Raw genomic sequence first — 18,975 nt, forward strand, 5'->3', positions numbered from 1 at the left:
GCACTGCCGGTTGGTCCCATAGCGCCGCTCTGGGCTATCTGAGCTATCCTGGAGTCTGTCTGAATCCCAGAAGCAGTGGGCAGTAACTGGCTGCACGCTGTCTTCTCTCTACACCCCATTCTTACCTATTCTCCCAGAGAAAATGCCCATAATCCTAGGACTCTCTTCTTCTGGCTCTTCCTTTCCCACCACTGCATGACACTGATGCTTGGAGGAGGGAAGCCCAGGAATGGCAGGAACATGTTAGGGGGGTGGTCTGAGAAGAAAGTGAAGGAGTAACTCGGTCACCGGTGCCCATGTGTTTTGTTTCCGTTTATGTAGTTTTTTCCCACATGTAAAGCAAGGGCATATGAAGTGAGGTGGGAGCTGATTGCACACAACATTGCGAGAGCCGGGCGCTCCCTCTGCAGCCAATCAAAATGCTGCTGTGCTGCAGTCAGTGCACCCCGCCAGTTCTAGGTGCACAAGCGCAGTGAGCAAAACCACCCCATCCCAGGAGACCATCTTGGTTTCACAGTCTCGCGGCCCACTGAGACAAGGAGGGTCACTCATGCTGCTCACTTACACTGTGCTAGAGAAATGCAGTCTGGCAATGAGATGCGCATTGGAACCAGTGAGGATAATTCTCCATTGTGATCCATGGGCTGGATTCTCTAGCACTGGAAATATTAAAATCAAGGTTGGCTTGAGCTCTAAGAGTTTGGCTTGAGCTGACATGAATGAATGCATTCAGGGAAGTTTTCTGATCAGTGTTACTCAGGGGATCATGCTACATGATCCCAGGACTTACTTTTGCCTTGATAATCTAGGAGTCCATGTTTCAATCAAAAGACAGGACTATGCAGCACTTTAAAGACTAACGAGATGGATTATTAGGTGATGAGCTTTCGTGGGCCAGACCCACTCGCCATCTTGTTAGTCTTTAAAGTGCTGCATAGTCCTGTCTTTTGTTTCAGCTAAACCAGACTAACACGGCTACATCTCTATTACAGACAGTCCCTGGGCTACGTACAAGATAGGGACTGTAGGTTTGTTCTTAAGTTGAATTTGTATGTAAGTCGGAACTGGTACATATTGTAGGAGAAACTCTAGCCAAACATTTCTCCAGAGCTCAGTTTTATTCTCCCACACCTCACTTCTCTCATTCCTTTATTCTCAAGCTGAGGTGTCTGCTGAGAAAAGCCGCTCTGCGTCTCCCTGGTCTGCTGGGGGGGGTGCTAGCTCCGCGTCTCCCTGGTCTGCTGGGGGCGGGGTGCTAGCTCCGCGTCTCCCTGGTCTGCTGGGGGGGGGGTGCTAGCTCCGCGTCTCCCTGGTCTGCTGGGGGGGGGTGCTAGCTTCGCGTCTCCCTAGTCTGCTGGGGGGGTGCTAGCTCCGCGTCTCCCTGGTCTGCTGAGGGGGGCACTATCTTCGCGTCTCCCTGGTCTGCTGGGGGGAAGCAGCTAGTGCGGGGTTGCCTCACCCCGTTTGTAAGTAGGGATCCGATGTAAGTCGGATCCATGTAACCTGGGGACTGCCTGTACTATGTTTCAATCAGGTTTCCTTCTTGCCACTTGCTGTGATGAATTCCTGACTTACATTTTTAATGTAAGCACCTACTTAAAAGCATGCAGTTGCTTCTAACAGCTACTCCGGTTTAATGCAAGATGTGTGAAGTGCCCGGCTGGGCTGCATATTATTTGCAGAACTACAGCAAACAGAAGGAGAAGGCCTGTTACACCGTCTAGTCTGCCTCTCTGCTATTGGAGACTTGTTCCCTTTTCCACTGTCTGCTCCCAAGTGCTTTGTCCTGTCCATTTAAAAATACCTTTATTTTTGTGGTGTTACTTCTGCTGCTTTTCTCATGGCAAGGGCTCTCAAACCGGGGGTCTTGGCCAGGTGTCAGGACCACGCTGCCCTTCTTACAGGTCTAAGTGGGAGGAGGGCCCAGGTTGGACTGTAGAATGGAAAAGGGTAAGAACTCTGTTTAGGATCTTGTTGTAGAGTCTAACAGACTGGCTACAGCCCTTTGTGGCACCCCAAATGATTCTTCTCCTAGCTTGGCATTTATAGCCTTCAGGTGAATCATAGAATCATAAGGTTGGAAAAGACTCCAGGAGGTCATCGAGTCCAGCCCCCTGCCCAGACCCCAACTCAGTCCCAGCCAGGGCTTTGTCAAGAAGGGATTTAACAACCTCTAGGGAAGGAGATTCCACCCCCTCCCTAGGGAACCCATTCCAGTGCTTCACCACCCGCCTAGGGAAATAGATTTTCATAATATCCAACTTAGACTTCCCCCACTGTAACTTGGGACCATTGCTCCTTGTTCTGCCATCCGTCACTACTGAGAACAGCCTCACTCCATCTTCTCTGGAACCTCCCTTCAGGAAGTTGAAGGCTGCTAGCAAATCCTCCTTCACTCTTCTCTTCTGCAGACTAAGGGTATGTCTACACTGCAGCGTTTTGAAGAAGAGGGTCAAAATTCAAAATGATCTGGACAAACTAGAGTAAACAGGATGAAGTTTAATAAGGACAAATGCAAAGTGCTCCACTTCGGAAGGAACAATCCGTTTCACACATACAGAATGGGAAGTGATTTTCTAGGAAGGAGTACTGCCGAAAAGGATTTAGGAGTCATAGTAGATGACAAGTTAAACATGAGTCAACAGTGTGACACTTGCAAAAAATAGCAAACATGATTCTGGGATGTATTAATAGGAGTGTTGTGAGCAAGACATGAGAAGTCATTCTTCCGCTCTGCTCTACTCTGCGCTGATCAGGCCTCAGTTTTGTGTCTTGTTCTGGGCACTACATTTCAAGAAAGCTGTGGAGAAGTTGGAGAAGATTCAGAGAAGAACAAGAAAAATGATTAAAGGTCTAGAAAACATGACCTATGAGGGAAGACTGAAAGAACTAGACTTTAGTTTGGAAAAAAGAAGACTGAGAGGTGACATGATAGTGGTTTTCAAATATCTAAAAGGGTGTTATAAGGAGGAGGGAGAAAAATTATTCTCCTTGGCCTCTGAGAACAGGACAAGAAGTAGTGGGCTTAAATTGCAGCAAGGGAGGTTTAGGTTGGACATCAGAAAAAACTTCCTAACTCTCAGAATGGTTAAACACTGGAATAAATTGCCATGGGGTGTTGTGGAATCTCAGGGATGATTTAGACAGTGCTTGGTTCTGCCGTGACTGCAGGGTTCTGGACTCAATGACCTCTCAAGGTCCCTTCCAGTTCTTTTGCTCTATGAAATGCCAGCTATACTCCTCTGCCATGTATATTGGCCAAAGTGGACAGTTTCTATGGGAAAGATTTAATAGATACAAATCAGATATCTGAAAAGGCAACACACAGAAACCTGTTGAAGAACACTTTAACCTAGCACTCATTAATGGATCTCAAAGTCATTGTGTTGTCTCAGGCCAGTGCCATAAGCCAAATACACTTAACTTCATTTACAAGTTTGGGGCCCATCACAAAGGTATGAATAAAGACATTACTTGGCTAGCACACTCCTAATGACTTAAAAAAACAAACAAAATGGGAACTTAAGAGCAATTTGCACCTTCTCTATCAGCTTCATGTAACATGAACATTCTAATTCACTATTTTTTCCATTCCTTATTCCTCTCCCCCTCACCCTCCCCCCATCCCCTATTTATTTTGGAATTGGACTTTTAATACTCCACTCATCTGAAGAAGTGGATTGTACCCACAAAAGCTCATGATACCATCTACATGTTTCGTTAGTCTTTAAGGTGCTGCTAGGCCACTGGTTGTTTTTTAAAGTTTTCTCAGGGCTTAGGTCACTATCCCCCAAAGAACCTACTTTAAAGCCCTCCTCACTAGGTTTACAAGTCTTCCTGTGGAGATGTTCTTCCCTCTGTTCGTTAGGTGGATCCCATCACTTCCTAGCAATCCTTGTGCCCAGAAAAGCATCCCATGGTCGAAGACACCAAAACCCTCTCTCTGACACCACCTGTGAATGTGGTGAGTTCTCTCTTCTCCTCTAAGCTGTCACGGGTCTGAACTATTCCTATGCAGGGTGACTAATCTTTTGTCATATGTTGCTCCAAACCCTTAAACCAGGGTTTTCCAACCTATGGGTCAGGACCCAAATATGGGTCGCCATTACATTTCAAAAGGGTTGCCAAGTGGCTCTACCCTCCCTCTTCCCCCCATTTTTGAATTGCCTTGGGTCACCAAGTCTTTCTGAATTGTCAAAATGGGTCCCCATCTGGAAAAGGTTGGGAACCGCTGCCTTAAATCCTTTATTTTTCCCCCTGAATTCCTTCCAGTTTGTTGTCATATTTATGGCATTGAGGAGCCTAGAACTCAATGTAGCTCCGGCCCTACTGCACTACCTAGAACTCAATGTAGCTCCGGCCCTACTGCACTACTGCACAACCTAGAACTCAATGTAGCTCCGGCCCTACTGCACTACCTAGAACTCAATGTAGCTCCGGCCCTACTGCACTACTGCACTACCTAGAACTCAATGTAGCTCCGGCCCTACTGCACTACTGCACTACCTAGAACTCAATGTAGCTCCGGCCCTACTGCACTACTGCACTACCTAGAACTCAATGTAGCTCTGGCCCTACTGCACTACTGCACTACCTAGAACTCAATGTAGCTCCGGCCCTACTGCACTACTGCACTACCTAGAACTCAATGTAGCTCCGGCCCTACTGCACTACCTAGAACTCAATGTAGCTCCGGCCCTACTGCACTACTGCACTACCTAGAACTCAATGTAGCTCCGGCCCTACTGCACTACTGCACTACCTAGAACTCAATGTAGCTCTGGCCCTACTGCACTACTGCACTACCTAGAACTCAATGTAGCTCCGGCCCTACTGCACTACTGCACTACCTAGAACTCAGTGTAGCTCCGGCCCTACTGCACTACTGCACTACCTAGAACTCAATGTAGCTCCGGCCCTACTGCACTACCTAGAACTCAATGTAGCTCCGGCCCTACTGCACTACTGCACTACCTAGAACTCAATGTAGCTCCGGCCCTACTGCACTACCTAGAACTCAATGTAGCTCCGGCCCTACTGCAGCGTAAGGCAAGGTCTCCTTGGTCTTCTCATAAAAGCCCATAGATCAGTGCTGGAAAATTAAGCAGAGGGACATAGTGATAATCACTCCTTGGATTTAACTGCCCCATCTTTCCCATTGTTGTTCAGTCTGATCAGTGAATACGTTGTGATATTTAGAAGCTACAATAAGACTATAACAGGGCTCAAAAAGTTGTAGATAAGTTCATGGAGGAGAGGCCCATCAATGGCTGCTAGTTTCTGTTTGCCAGAGGCTGGGAGAGGGATCACTTGATGGTGACCCTCGGAGGCATCTGCCACTTTCCACTGTCAGAAGACAGGATACGGGGCTAGATGACCCAGTATGGCCGTTCTTCTGGCACCTCATTCTCTGTGGCCTCCAGGCATCCTAACCCCAAATCCACAATGATGGGTTGTCCACTGGAATGCTGCCTGAGGATTCAATAATGACTGGAGGAGAAAGTGGGGTGGCTAGTGGTTTGTCAAGAAGTGAGACCGGGTTGGGAACGCCGTGCGACACAGGGTTGGTCCTTGCCCCAGCAGGCTCACAGCCAGACACAGATTAGACACGCTGGGAGACTGGGTAGTCAGTGAAGCAGCTATTCTTTTAGCACTGGGTACAGAGGCCATGCGGAGTCAGTGTTTGTGGATTTTATGCTGAGCTGAGCGGCTCTCCTGTGAGGAACTGAGGCTGTGTCTAGACTACATGTCTCTGTCGGCAAGAGGCATGTAGATTAGACAGATCAGCAAAGGCAAATGAAGCCGTGATTTAAATGATCGCGGCTTCATTTACATTTACATGGCTGCCACGCTGAGCCGACAAACAGCTGATCGGCTGTTTGTCGGCTCAGCGCGGCAGCCATGTAAATGTAAATGAAGCCGCGATCATTTAAATCGCGGCTTCATTTGCCTTTGCTGAACAAACAAATCTACATGCCTCTGCCGACAGAGGCATGTAGTTTAGACGTACCCTGAGAGTCTCAGTGGCTCTGTTGTGTGCAGGACAGGGCGGTGATTTGGTTATGCATGGTGAGGTATTTTAATGATTGACAGTCTTTTTTTTCCTGGGGTTGCTTGGATTTTATAGCCCTATGGGGCTTGCTGACTTGACACGCCTGTGTGAGCCACTCCTGAGGCAAAGTAGCTCTGCTCTACTGCAAGTGGACTTGACGCTTACTAAAGATGGCATGGAGTGGCTTTGCTACAAATAACCTACCTGGCATCCTTCTCTTTGCCTGTGCAGGAGGGAGACTCACTGGGGACCATGGAGAAGCTCTGCAGGCAGCTGACCTATCACCTCAGCCCCCATTCGCAGTGGAAACGCCAAGGGATCATGAAGAGGAAGCCTCAGTCCTGGTGAGTCAGCTTATTTGACAGCTTACTCTCCCTCTCCCCGCCGGGTGCTTCTAGGCATTTTGGTGTCGCTTCTAGGTCAGAGTGGAAGGAAATTGCTTCTGCAGCGGTGATCAGTCCGTGAGATGGTCACTGTAAAAAGCCGCTGGAACAGAGATTTGTTTCCTCAGAATCAAAAGTATTCATCATCTCCGCCACATTTCCTGTGCTCCTGGCACTACTGATATGTCTGAGCCCGTGTCTGGGTGTTGACTTGCCCATCCCTTTAGGCACAGGCTTTAGGGTTCCTGTACTTGGGGGTATCTTTAACTTCTGGGAAATGCAGTGCTTTGGTCAGTGGGCTCTGCAGGACACAGCCAAACTCTCTCCCTCGCAAATGACGACAGTCCCCCTTGGTTACAGACCAGGGGCTTGATTCTGTGGGGCACAGTTATGGAGTGTTGCGCCTGTAAACCCTGGGTAAACAGTGAGGAACAGATGAACTCATGGGAACCTGACCCTGCACTCAGGGGTGTGTTGGCCACTAGACACTAGAATGAGAGTGAGACCTAAGTGGGGAGCATAGGAATAAGGGCCTTGTTAACATGATGAGCATTATGCTGACTCAGGGTGACCAGACGTCCTGTTTTTAAAGGGACAGTCCCATATTTAAGCGTTCCTGCAGGTGTCTGTACTTTTTCTTAAAAACAAGCAAATTGTCCCGTATTTCTATCTCCCCCACATCAGTTCTGGTGGGTTCTGCTGCCGGCCGGGTTCCAGCTTACCACCTGCCCCAGTGGTGAGTGGGGGGTCCAGAGCCGACGATGGCGGTGGATGTGCACAGCTGGTGGGAGGGCAAAGCTGCAGCTCGTGGGGCCCACCGCTCCCCCGCTGGTCTATCAGCACAGCCTCTGGTGTGTGCCAGCTGTCGGCCACAGGGCCCTTGGCCCGTTTCTGGCCGGTACTGACTGCGCGCTGCGAGCAGCGGTGGTTTGTGAGTGTGAGCAGATGCCAGATGACTGGTGACTTGTTGCCTCTACTACCCACCCATTGGTCCTTTCCATGCTCCTTCTCATGGTGTCTTCTCCTGCTATGCCCCCATCCCAACTGCTCCTCCGTGTCTCTTCCCATGTGTTGCCTCAGGAAGACGGGCTCCAGGTGGGTCTGTCCTGGGAACCCGTTCAGACAAGGAGGATGGAGAGCGCCGCCAGGGGGGCCAGATGCAGTCCAGCTACGCAGTTCCATGGGCTCAGTCAGCTGGATGTTAACTGGAACATTTGTACTGCTCCTTTCTGATTGATTGCCACTGGACTCACTTGAGCGCAAGTCATTTTAACATATTCAACATAAGGAAATATAGTCGCCTCATACTGACTCAGATGTCCCACAACGTACCCATAAATGTGCCTCTGCACTTGTTTTACCCAAAGTATTTGTGAGCAGGGAGCACAAGAGTCATGAGAGTTTCACCCAACTCCATGCAGCAGTCTGCCTAGCGTTTACCCTCCCCTGTCATCACTATCTCTTGGCTGGGCGTTGCTCACTGGGATGATACCTGCTCTCAACTGTCCTTGGAGAATTCACTGTGTCTGCTGCAATACACCTGTTTGTGTGCCCTGGTTCACATTCCGCAGGGACTTGGGGGAGTGCAGGTTTAATGGTGGTGATACCGATGTGTACTTTCACCTTTGCAAAGTTGGACAGACCTCCTGGGACTTCCATCTGCCGGGCCAGCCAGTGTAACATATCTGAATTGATCAGCTGCACTGGGGATTTAGCAAGAAGGGCTTTCTGGTGGGAGTTTCAAAAGCTAGAAAGAGATTTAAGTACCCAGCTCCTAGTGAAAGCTTAGTGGGAACTGGTGCTTAATTCTTGGAAAATCTCACTCTTATTAAATCAGAGTTTGCAGACGAGGGTGACACCCTCTCTCTTTCTAAGCCCTTCCCCCTGCTCCATTTATACTGATTGTCAGGGGAGGCTACAGGAAACTTCCACGGATGGAAAAATCCTTAGCTGACAACTGATGTTTACACCATCAGTGTAATGGGATGTTCAGAGACTCCACCAATGAATTTGTCCAGGCAGTCCCAGTGTACAATTGCAGTGACTGGGTTGTTATGAGACATCTTGGCTTTGTGATGGTCTGCAGAAAGGGGATAAAAATGGCTCAAAGGAAAGGGTGGAAAACATCTAATTACCTCCTAACCTCCTCAAAATACCAGCCTCATGGCTAATAAAACTTAGAAAACAACAAATGGTCCTGCAGCACCTTAGAGACGTAGATGATAACATGGCCTTTTGTGGGCGCAACCCTCAATCCAGTCATCTGAAGAATTGGGTTGCGCCCACCAAAGCTCATGATACCATCTATATATTTTGTTGCTGCCAGGCCATTCCTCGTTTTTTATGTTTTTTCACTTGCAGACAAACACGGTGTGACGTAGTGGGGGGGGGGGCTGTTTGCTCTGTAACCCAGGGTTCCCCCATGCTGTGATGTGAGATTCCCACTGACTCACCCACATGTGGATTGGCCCAGACACCTAGTCCCAGCCTGAGCTGATAACAAGGGGGAGAGACAAAGGAAGGGAGGCAGAAACAGCCACCTGGCTGGGGGGCAGGGCCTGGGAACTGGGCAGTTTTTTGGCTGGAAAACCATAAAAAGAACAGACTAAGCAGAGTGCTGGGAGTTGAGGGGCCTAGGCACCCCTGCCCCAAGGGGTCTAGAGCTACCAGCCCCTGACTCCTTATGTCCACATCACACCTATGCTGCACTGTATCCTGGAGAAGCAATAAACTCTCTCTATTCTACTGGCTGGCAGAGTCTCATCTTGCTGGAGACGGGGTGCAGGATTGGGGGGTCCCTCCACACACGGCTCCCCCTCTCAGTCTCACTGCTGTGTGTCCCCCTTCTGGGTATTCCAGAAGCACAGTGCTAAGGCTGCATTGACAGAAATCCCAAAGGTCAGCATGGCTGACATGGCGTCTCCGGTAAGGTCAGCTGGCCTGCCTCCAGGCCGTCAGGAGCTTGTTTCTTTCTTTGCCACGTATTCAAGTTAGTTATACCCATCTCCTGCCTCAGTTCAAAGCCCCACCTGTCAGCCCAACACACGCATCTGCTTCAGCAACTCTTCCACCAGGGGCAGCTTTAGCCAGGGGCTTCTGCAATTGGCTGTCTGTTCCCTGCTGTTGCTTTGTGGTGCCCCCTGCTGGGACATGAACTGTATAGGTCCCAGGGCAGCTGCTCTGCATGGGTCCTCCAGCTACAAGAGCCATTCCATTAAACGGACACTGGGGAACAGTGCTGGGAAGTGGGATGAAGGTAAATGTGTTTTAATCTGACTTTATGTTCCAGTTTTCCTGGTAGGGCCAGAGCTCCAGGAGCCCTGGTAAGTTAGCTGTTCCCCTGCTGCAGCCACCAGCTAGAAGCCAGACGTTTTCCTAATTTTCCTAATGTACACACATTAATTTCAGGAGAGTGCACTAGACCTTGGAAATATTTGAGCCAACTTTTTTTTCACATGCTGAATTATTCATTTAAGCCTCCAGGCATCAATGGGGGAGGCCCCAGCCCATCATGTATTCAATGCGCAGTGAGTTGTTAGCAAGGGAATTGGGCTCTCTGCTTTTCGTTTGTGCTCACTCATGTGGAGAGGTGAAGCTACCTCTTCCATTTGTCTCATCTTTCTGTGGCTGAGAAACAAGGGGAAAGCAATACGTGATCCTCCTCTGCACTGGAAATCCCGGACGACCTGTCATCTCAATGGACGGTAAGATGGATAGAAAGATGGCTAGAAGGCCGGGCCCAGCGGGTAGTGATCAACGGCTCCATGTCAGGACGGCGGTTGGTTTCTAGCAGAGTGTCCCAAGGTTCGGTTCTGGGACCGGTTTTGTTCAATATCTTTATTAATGACCTGGATGAGGGGATGGATTGCACCCTCAGCAAGTTTGCAGATGACACTAAGGAGGGAGAGGTTGATACGCTGGAGGGCAAGGATAGAGTCCAGAGTGACTTAGACAAATTGGAGGATTGGGCCACAAGAAATCTGATGAAGTTCAACAAGGACAAGTGTAGAGTCCTGCACGTGGGATGGAAGAATCCCAAGTATTGTTACAGGCTGGGGACCGACTGGCTAAGTAGTAGTTCTGTAGAAATGGACCTGGGGGTTACAGTGGATGAGAAGCTGGATGTGAGTCAATAGTGTGCCCTTGTAGCCAAGAAGAATAATGGCATATTAGGTTGCATTAAGAGGAACATTGCCAGTTGATCCAGAGATGTGATTATTCCTCTTTACTCGGCTCTGGTGAGGCAACATCTGGAGTATTGTGTCCGGTTCTGGGCCCCCAATTACAGGAAGGATGTGGATGCATTGGAGAGGGTCCAGAGGAAGGCGACCAAAATGATTAGGGGGCTGGAGCATATGACCTATGAGGAGAGGCTGAGGGACTTGGGTCTGTTTAGTCTGCAGAAGCGAAGAGTGAGGGGGAAGTTGATAGTAGCCTTCAAGTTCCTGAAGGGAGGTTCCAAAGAGGCTGGAGAAAGGCTGTTCTCAGTAGTGACAGATGGCAGAACAAGGAGCAATGGTCTCAAGTTGTGGTGGGAGAGGTCCAGGTTGGATATTAGGAAAAACTATTTCCCTAGGCGGGTGGTGAAGCACTGGAATGGGTTACCTAGGGAACTGGTGGAGTCTCCATCCCTAGAGGTGTTTAAGTCTTAGCTTGACAAAGCCCTGGCTGGGTTGATTTAGTTGGGATTGGTCCTGCCTTCGGCAGGGGGCTGGACTTGATGGCCTTCTAAGGTCTCTTCCAGCTCTATGGTTCTGTGATTCTGTGATTCTATGTAAGCAGGAGAACTGTAGTGTTCTGCCCAGGAGAGGCCAGGGCCTAAGAGGGTGCACACACAGGGGACAGAGGTGCAGGCCTACTGACTGGATGGGCAAAGGGAGCTGTTGCCATGAGACTCAGGGATTCAAAAGGACCTGGGGCTCCCAGTCACCAGTACTGCTTCTGCACTGGGCCCTTTGAATCGCTTCTGGAGCCCCACACCTCGCACTCTGGGCTCCTCTGAAGGGTGGCTGGTGGGAGGGCATGTGGTGTGATCTGGGCAGTGCTAAGGCCTGGCTGGTGGGATGAGGTGCTCTGGGGACTGAGTGTTCCAACACAGCCCTTTCTGCCTAAGGCTGTGCCTCTTCTGGAAGCATGCAGTCAGCCCTTCCCCACACACAAACACACTTTGCTCAGGGGCCCGGCAAGTCTGTTGGCCTCCCTGGCTAGCATTGTAACTTGGAGAGCACCTTCCTCCAATAGGACCCTGGCCTCGCAGGTCTGTGTGGCAGGTCCCTTATTTGTATTGTATTGACAGATACTGACATGAATGGCACATGTCTGTCTTGCACTGCATGCAGAGTACTGCTTCCATGCTGCCTATGCAAAGTAGCAGGGGGTGAGTAGTAAAAGATTCAGCCATAGAAACTCTTGGCATTACTAATTCTCTCTCAGAGAGGTGGTGATGGGCAAGGCCTATGAGCAACTTTGACATAACCAGCTGTTTGCATTGTGGTTGTAGCTGGGTTGGTGCCAGGCTTCTAGGGAGACAAGGTCAGTGAGGCGTGAAGTAATGTCTATTACCGACCCAACTTCAGCTGTGGAAGGAGACCAGGGTTGTCATCGGCAGATAATCAATTCTCTCTGAGCTCCTGCACTCTTGGAGCAGGATGATCTGAGTTCTGTCCCTGCCCAGGGGATGAACTTCTGGGCTGTGTCTACACTGGGCCACTTATTCCAGAAAATCAGCCGCTTTTCCGGAATAAGCTGCGAGCTGTCTACACTGGCCCTTGAATTTCCGGAAAAGCAACGATGCTCTACTATTCCGGAAAAACTATTCTGCTCCCGCTCGGGCATAAGTCCTTATTCCGGAACACTATTCCGGAAAAGGGCCAGTGTAGACAGCCCAGTAGTCTTTTCCGGAAAAAAGCCCCGATCGCGAAAATAGCGATCAGGGCTCTTTTCCGGAAAAGCGTGTCTACAATGGCCACAGACGCTTTTCCGGAAAAAGGGCTTTTCCGGAAAAGCAGCCTGCCAATGTAGACGCTCCTTTTCCGGAAAAACTGAAAACGGAATAGTATTCCATTTTAAGCAGTTCCGGAAATTCATGCCAGTGTAGACACAGCCCTGGTGAGCTGTTGTGCTGCACAGTGATCGCAAAAAGCAGGTCCAAGAAGAGGCCAAAAAAGTCTTTCATGTGTTAGATCTTTGCCTTGACCTCCATCCTAGTTGATTGGCAGTGCCGTGTGGTATTGATTGGCAGTGCCGTGTGGTATTGATTGGCAGTGTTACTTCCTTTGTCTTACTTGGCACTATGTTTGATGCGTGTTTGGGTTTTATTTTTTAAAGAAAAGGAAGATGGCAGTAGCTACAAGAGGTCAGAGCTATAATCAGTGTTACATGATACCAATTCAGAGCCCCATGTGTCTCCATTGTAATAGGAGCAGTATACATGAACAGTAAGAGACCCTGTTCCAAAGAGCTTACAGACAAGGAGCAGAAGAGGAAGCAAACAGAAGGAGATTAAATGACTTACCTGCAGCCAAATAGCACATCAGTTGCATAGCCAGCATTAGAATCCATGCCTCTGAGATTTGTCCTTCCACCCTAATCACTAGACCACCCTGTCTTTAGGCAATCGAGTAACAAATGCTCTAGAAATGGCTCAGATTGGGAACAGAATAACTGCAGTTTCACGTGACTGTTATTCTAGGATTTTTACCCATAGTGTGTTATTAAAAATTAGACTGATTTGTATTAGCAAATAGACCAGCAAAATGGTGGCTGATGTGCATATTAAATGCTCCGAGTTCTGTTCTGCTGGTTTAATGAAAGAACAGGGCAGGGACATCCGATCGAGTTGTATATTGCATGTCACATCCCATTGGGGGTTCTTAGCACATGGTGCAGAGTGGTAAATAGAGGAGCTCGGTTGTTGGTTTACCCTATTTTTTTTCTAATTAAAGTAGGAAATGACCACCTCTTGTCATCCTATTAGGATGTAATTGAAACTGTACCGCTGTGGTGATGGGGAACTCGTCAGGGCTGAAGAGTCTTAAGAAACCCTCCAAAACAGATTTTACAAAGTTAGTTTTGTGCCATTCTGTCTCTAATCACCAGTTTGCTGTCTTTAATTATCAGCTCCCTGTGTGTGTTTGTTTTTTCCCAGAGATTTTAATTGGCTTTAGCTCAGAGCTATGTGTTAACACTCTGATTTCTCCTTTGAAAGAGGAGAGAAATAGTTGAGGTTTTCGACTGATAATGGCGAAGGGCTAGAATGTATCCGTAAGTCCAGTTAGGGCCACATACTTGAGGCATTACTGGGTGAGGTACGCATCCTATCGCACAGAGAAAAGCTTACACATGGGGCCCAGCCTGGCTGCAGTAATAAAAGAACCCTTGGCCCTTTCTCATCAGAGCAGAGGTGAGAACCCTTCTGCTGTGTGACTCAGTTAGATTCCCCTTCTGCTTTTGACTGGGTCGAATGGTTTTCTATTCTACAGTGCAGTCTTGCTGTTAAACCACTACAGTGTTGCATGGCTGGGTGAAATGATCCATACACTTCTGTGTACATTGACTTAATCTTTCGGGGAACCATGATGCAGAATGATTTAATATACCTGTGTGTACAGCAATGCGCTTTGAGATGGTTGGGGTCTGTGAGCCTTTCATTATTAAACCTATAAAGCACTGAGGAGCAGTATTCCTCTCTCCCTCCTCCTCGCAACTCATACTAGATGGTCCCAATAATTCTCTGACATTGAATTTATGGCATCTATTTCCCGTCTGCCACCACCCACAATCCTACAATTCCTCACTTTGTTGCACTTCCACTTAATTAGCAGTTGGCTCCAAATGAGAAAGAAATGGGGGCTTGAGAACCTGTATTTGCATAAATATTTTTTTAGGTTAATTAACGTTATTATAGTGGAGTAATGAAACTTTTGGTCTCTTGTGGAATAGGAGTGGAGCTCTGGGTGGACTCCGGATCCCAAGATGAAGTTGAACAATAAATAAAATATGCAGGCCTGTTGGAGTAGCTAGCTTGTTTCCTGTTCTTTGTGCTTATCACGCTGTGTCCTGTTTGGCTACATTTCTTTTCACCTTCTTGCCGAGTCTTGCGCAAACAATAATCATGTGACTCTGGAATTTATAAACACTCCCCTCTCTTTCTCAGCAAAGCCCCTGACGTATTTCCCTCTGTTCTTTAGTCCTTTTTGCAATCTCTGTTGAACCCTTATGTGTCATGGTGCAACATCTTCCCAAAGGAATTTTATCGCCTAATTTGCTAATTAGAAATGGCCCTCCTTGAGATATTTGATTTATGAAATCTTAGTCTCTGGGGGTATGTCTACGCTACCACCCTAGTTCGAACTAGGGTGGCTAATGTAGGCAATCGAAGTTGCAAATGAAGCCTGGGATTTAAATATCCCGGGCTTCATTTGCATCTTGCCGGGCGCCGCCATTTTAAAATCCCCGGTAGTGCGGACTCCGTGCCCGCGGCTACACGTGGCACGGAGTAGGTAGTTCGAATTAGGCTTTCTACACCACGAGGTGTAACGGTAGTTCGAATTAGAAAGCCTAATTCGAACTACCTACTCCGTGCCGCGTGTAGCCACGAGCACGGAGTCCGCACTAACGGGGATTTTAAAATGGCGGCGCCCGGCAAGATGCAAATGATGCAAATACTCCATTGTTTCTTAAAGGAAAAGATGTGGGAGAATGTGTCATTGTGCTGTGCGTGTTCTCCTTGTGTTCCAATGACAATCCAATAGCATATACATTATTACAAAAACATACCCTGGCTCTGTCACAGCAGTTAGCAAACAAACAGCCTGTTTTGATGGTCATATGAAAGTAAAGGATTGTACTCCCTGGTGTTGATTGATTCAATGGGTCTGTTGTACAAATGGAACAAGGGAAAGATCCATTTGTTTCTGCCAGGAGCCAGCATCCCTTGCGATGTGTGTAAAGTTTTCACCTTTCTCTGCCATGATGGTTTCTCTTTCCCCGAGGAGCTATTCAGAAGAGTGGTTTCCATGTTGTCATAGATGGGCATCCCAACGCATCTGGGATGGGAAGCATTGTACTACCCATGGTGAGTGGAGGCAGGAGGGAGAATTTGTTTCCCATTGGTGTTCAAAACTGACCAGGTACAGTAAAAATTGCTATCACTGCGGGGCATTATTAACAATAATGCCTGCCTCTTAATACAGTGTCTTATCCATAAGTCCCAGAGTGCTTTACAGAGGAGATCCAGATCATGAGTTCATTTCACAGATGGGGGAACTAAAATGAGGTGACTTGTCCAGAGTCCCCCAGGCAGCCAGTCACAGAGCCAGGAGTAGAGCCCCAGTTTCTGCAGTAGCAGTCCAGTCTTCTGTCCACTAGGCAACACAGCCTCCCTAATGGTGAAAAAGACTAACACTTTTCATAAATCAGTCATGATCACAGAGAGATAGGTGCTACCTTTAGTCCAGATGGGGAAATTGACACATGGAGAAAACGACCTTTCCAAGGTCAGCCAGCACGTTAGGATCAGAACGGGGAATCGAAACCAGGGATCTGGGAGTCCATTCCCTGATCTCACCACTAGAAAACACCTTTTTCTGTATTCTCCTTGAATATCTGGGAAAACGAGTTGAATGAAATCTTGAAAGGCACCCAGGAAGTTAAAGCCAAGGCTCGGCACAGCCCTGGCTGGGATGATTTAGTTGGGATTGGTCCTGCCTTGGGCAGGGGGCTGGACTCAATAACTCCTGAGGTCTTTTCCAGCCCTCGGATTCTAAGGGGCCATGCCCAGATATTGGGGATCTCAGTATTGCTATACTGCATGAGTGACCTGGACAGATTAGAGGATTGGGCCAAAAGAAATCTGATGAGGTTCAACAAGGACAGGTGCAGAGTCCTGCACTTGGGATGGAAGAATCCCAAGCATTGGTACAGGCTGGGGACCAACCAGCTAAGTAGCAGTTCTGCAGAAAAGGGCCTGGGAATTACAGTGAATAAGAAGCTGGATATGAATCAACAGTGTGCCCTTGCAGCCAAGAAGGCTAATGACATATTAGGATGCATTAGGAGGAGCATTGCCAGCAGATCTAGAGAAGTGATCATTCCCCTTTATTCGACTCTGGTGAGGCCACATCCAGTTCTGTGTCCAGTTCTGGGCCCCTGTCATGGGTTAGCCAGCAGCCTGGGGATTAAGGAGTTAACTGTACCTAGCCAGGTAGCAGGCAGCCGATAAAAATGCAGGTAGGAATTTCAAAGTGGGACAAAGGAATTTTTGGTTCTTCTTCAAGTTGTGTCCCCGTGGGTGCTCCACTGAAGGTGTCGGGCTTGTCCCGGTGCCGCAGACCAGAGAGTTTTCTCTAGCAGTAGCCCCTGGTGGACTGCACATGCGCAGAAGCCATCTCGCGTCGTTCGCGCCTTTTCTGCGTCGCACGGTCCGTCCTACCAGTTCCTCCTAACCATCCACGGTCGCAGACGGAGTTGGGATGAGCTCCTACCTCCGCCCAGAGGAGAAACCGAGAATAACATTTAGCATATATCTTTTCATCCCAGTTTAGCCCCTACCTCATAGTTATAGTTAGTTTTACAGTTTCTACTTAGTTAGTGTAGTTTAAAAACAAATCTTTTTATATAGAGAGAGCCGTTGTATATAGTTCCCTGTTAGTACGCAGGCCCTCTTAGACTTAGTCTGACGGACGTTCCTTAACCACCATGCCCGGCTTTAAGAAATGCGCATCATGTGGAGATGCCATGCCAGCATCAGACAGCCATTCCCAATGCATATGGTGCTTGGGAGAAGGGCATATCCCCAAAAGTGCACCCATTGTTCCAAGCTAACTGCCCATACCAGGCGGAACAGGGAGATGCAGCTTAAAATGCTGCTCTTTAACAAAGCGCTTCACCCGCCATCTACGGGACAACAAATGGATGCTCCGGTGGTGCATAAGTCCCATGAAGGGAAGAGCTCCTCTCCACCTTGGAGTGTAAGTGCGGGAGATGCACCGAGCACATCGGGGCTGCTGCCTAGGCACTCTGAGGGGAAGTCATTCAAGGCCCACAGTACTTCGGCACTTAGCCCCGCGATTTCCTCTATGTTGGTGCCGACGTCGTGAGTGCATGGCGACAGCGGCACCATGAAGCCAAGCGGCACTGAGAATGGCACTGAGAGCTGAAGGCACTGAGGGTACTTATGCGTGCGCACCGTTAGCTGCTCCGGGGGCTGAGCTGGCACCGAGAGCCACGCCAGCACCAAGAGCGGCGCCGAGGGCTGAGATGGCACTGTCAGCGGCGCCGAGACCCGAGCCAGCACCGAGAGCGGTGCCAAGGGCTGATGCGGCACCACCAATGACGCCGAGAGCCGAAATGGCACCAACAACTGAAGCGGCACCGATTGAGCAACATCCGACATCCTCTTATTCAGCACTGAAGCTTGTTGCTGCACCGCCCATGCCATGAGACTTGAGTCCAGCACCGGCATCATCTACCTCCATGCCCAGATCACCATCCATCGGCTGGGAACTGTCAGAGTCGAGTTCCATGATCTCTGTACTGGTTAGTCCGGTACCCATGGTTCCTCCTTTACTAAGAGCCAAGGTACTGACCAAAGCCCAGAAGAAAGCTCAGTGTGTGCACACCATCACCCAGCCCCAATAGGGCTGTGTTTTCCCCCGAGCCTTCTCCTTCACTTTACCGTCACTTCGACAAACATGACCATAAGTGCTACAGATCACCCTCACGACGCTATTGGAGGTCCCCACAGCGATCTCTCACACCTTTACGCTACCATTGTTCGTATCGCTCATGATCACCGTTGCAAATGGGTACACGGTACAAACAGGATCTCCAGTGTCCTCTCCATGCTCACACTACTCTCGATACAGGAGTGCGAGTTCCTACTCTCCACGCCGCTCCCCGAATGGGCTTCATCATGGTAGTCAATATACTACCGAGAGCGCTCACACTCCTGCCTCATGGTCCGTTCACCACCTGTATCACCAGAGCGTCTTCAGTCACACTCACCACAACTTCGGACTCAGACATCTTACCTCCCGGGCAAGCTCCTCCAACGCCCACTCAACTCCCACCCAACATGAGAGGGATAATAATCAGTCTCCCACCTGTGAAGAGCAGCATATGGGCTCTCCGACTGATCAATCGTCTTCCTCACCAGACAATGCAGTCTTTCACAGCAACTCTTCCCCTGTAGACGACTATAAACAATTTCAAGAATTATTCAAAAGAGTAGACCATTCTCAGAACTTACGCACCTCTGACGTGCCACAAAAACAACATGCTGTCCTGACGAATTTGCAACAATCAAATAAATCAAAGCTAGCTCTCCCCTTTGATGAAACGATCCTAGAAATATCTAATGATATATGGCAGACTCCAGCTTCCATGCTGCCAACTAACAAATGCACCGATAAGAAATATTTCATTGATGCCAAGGATGCAAAGTTTCTTTTCACGCATCCCCAGCCCAACTCCATTGTTGTGGATGTGGCCCAACAGAAGTCAAAACCAGCACAAGGCAGGAACACAGCGCCTGACAAG

General features: G+C 48.8%; 1 protein-coding gene across 1 annotated transcript in view; it reads left to right on the forward strand.

The window, feature by feature from the left end:
- The window catches only part of LRRC75A (leucine rich repeat containing 75A), a 233,548-nt gene that overhangs the window by 139,902 nt on the left and 74,671 nt on the right, over positions 1–18,975 (forward strand). Inside the window, exon 3 of the mRNA XM_006113077.5 lies at positions 6,284–6,396. Within this exon, the coding sequence (XP_006113139.3) occupies positions 6,284–6,396 (113 nt within the window). The remainder of the gene's footprint in view (positions 1–6,283; positions 6,397–18,975) is intronic.

The sequence above is a fragment of the Pelodiscus sinensis genome, chromosome 21 (genome assembly GCF_052426305.1).
Source record: "Pelodiscus sinensis isolate ZL-2025 chromosome 21, ASM5242630v1, whole genome shotgun sequence".
NCBI classification, from domain to species: Eukaryota; Metazoa; Chordata; order Testudines; family Trionychidae; genus Pelodiscus; species Pelodiscus sinensis.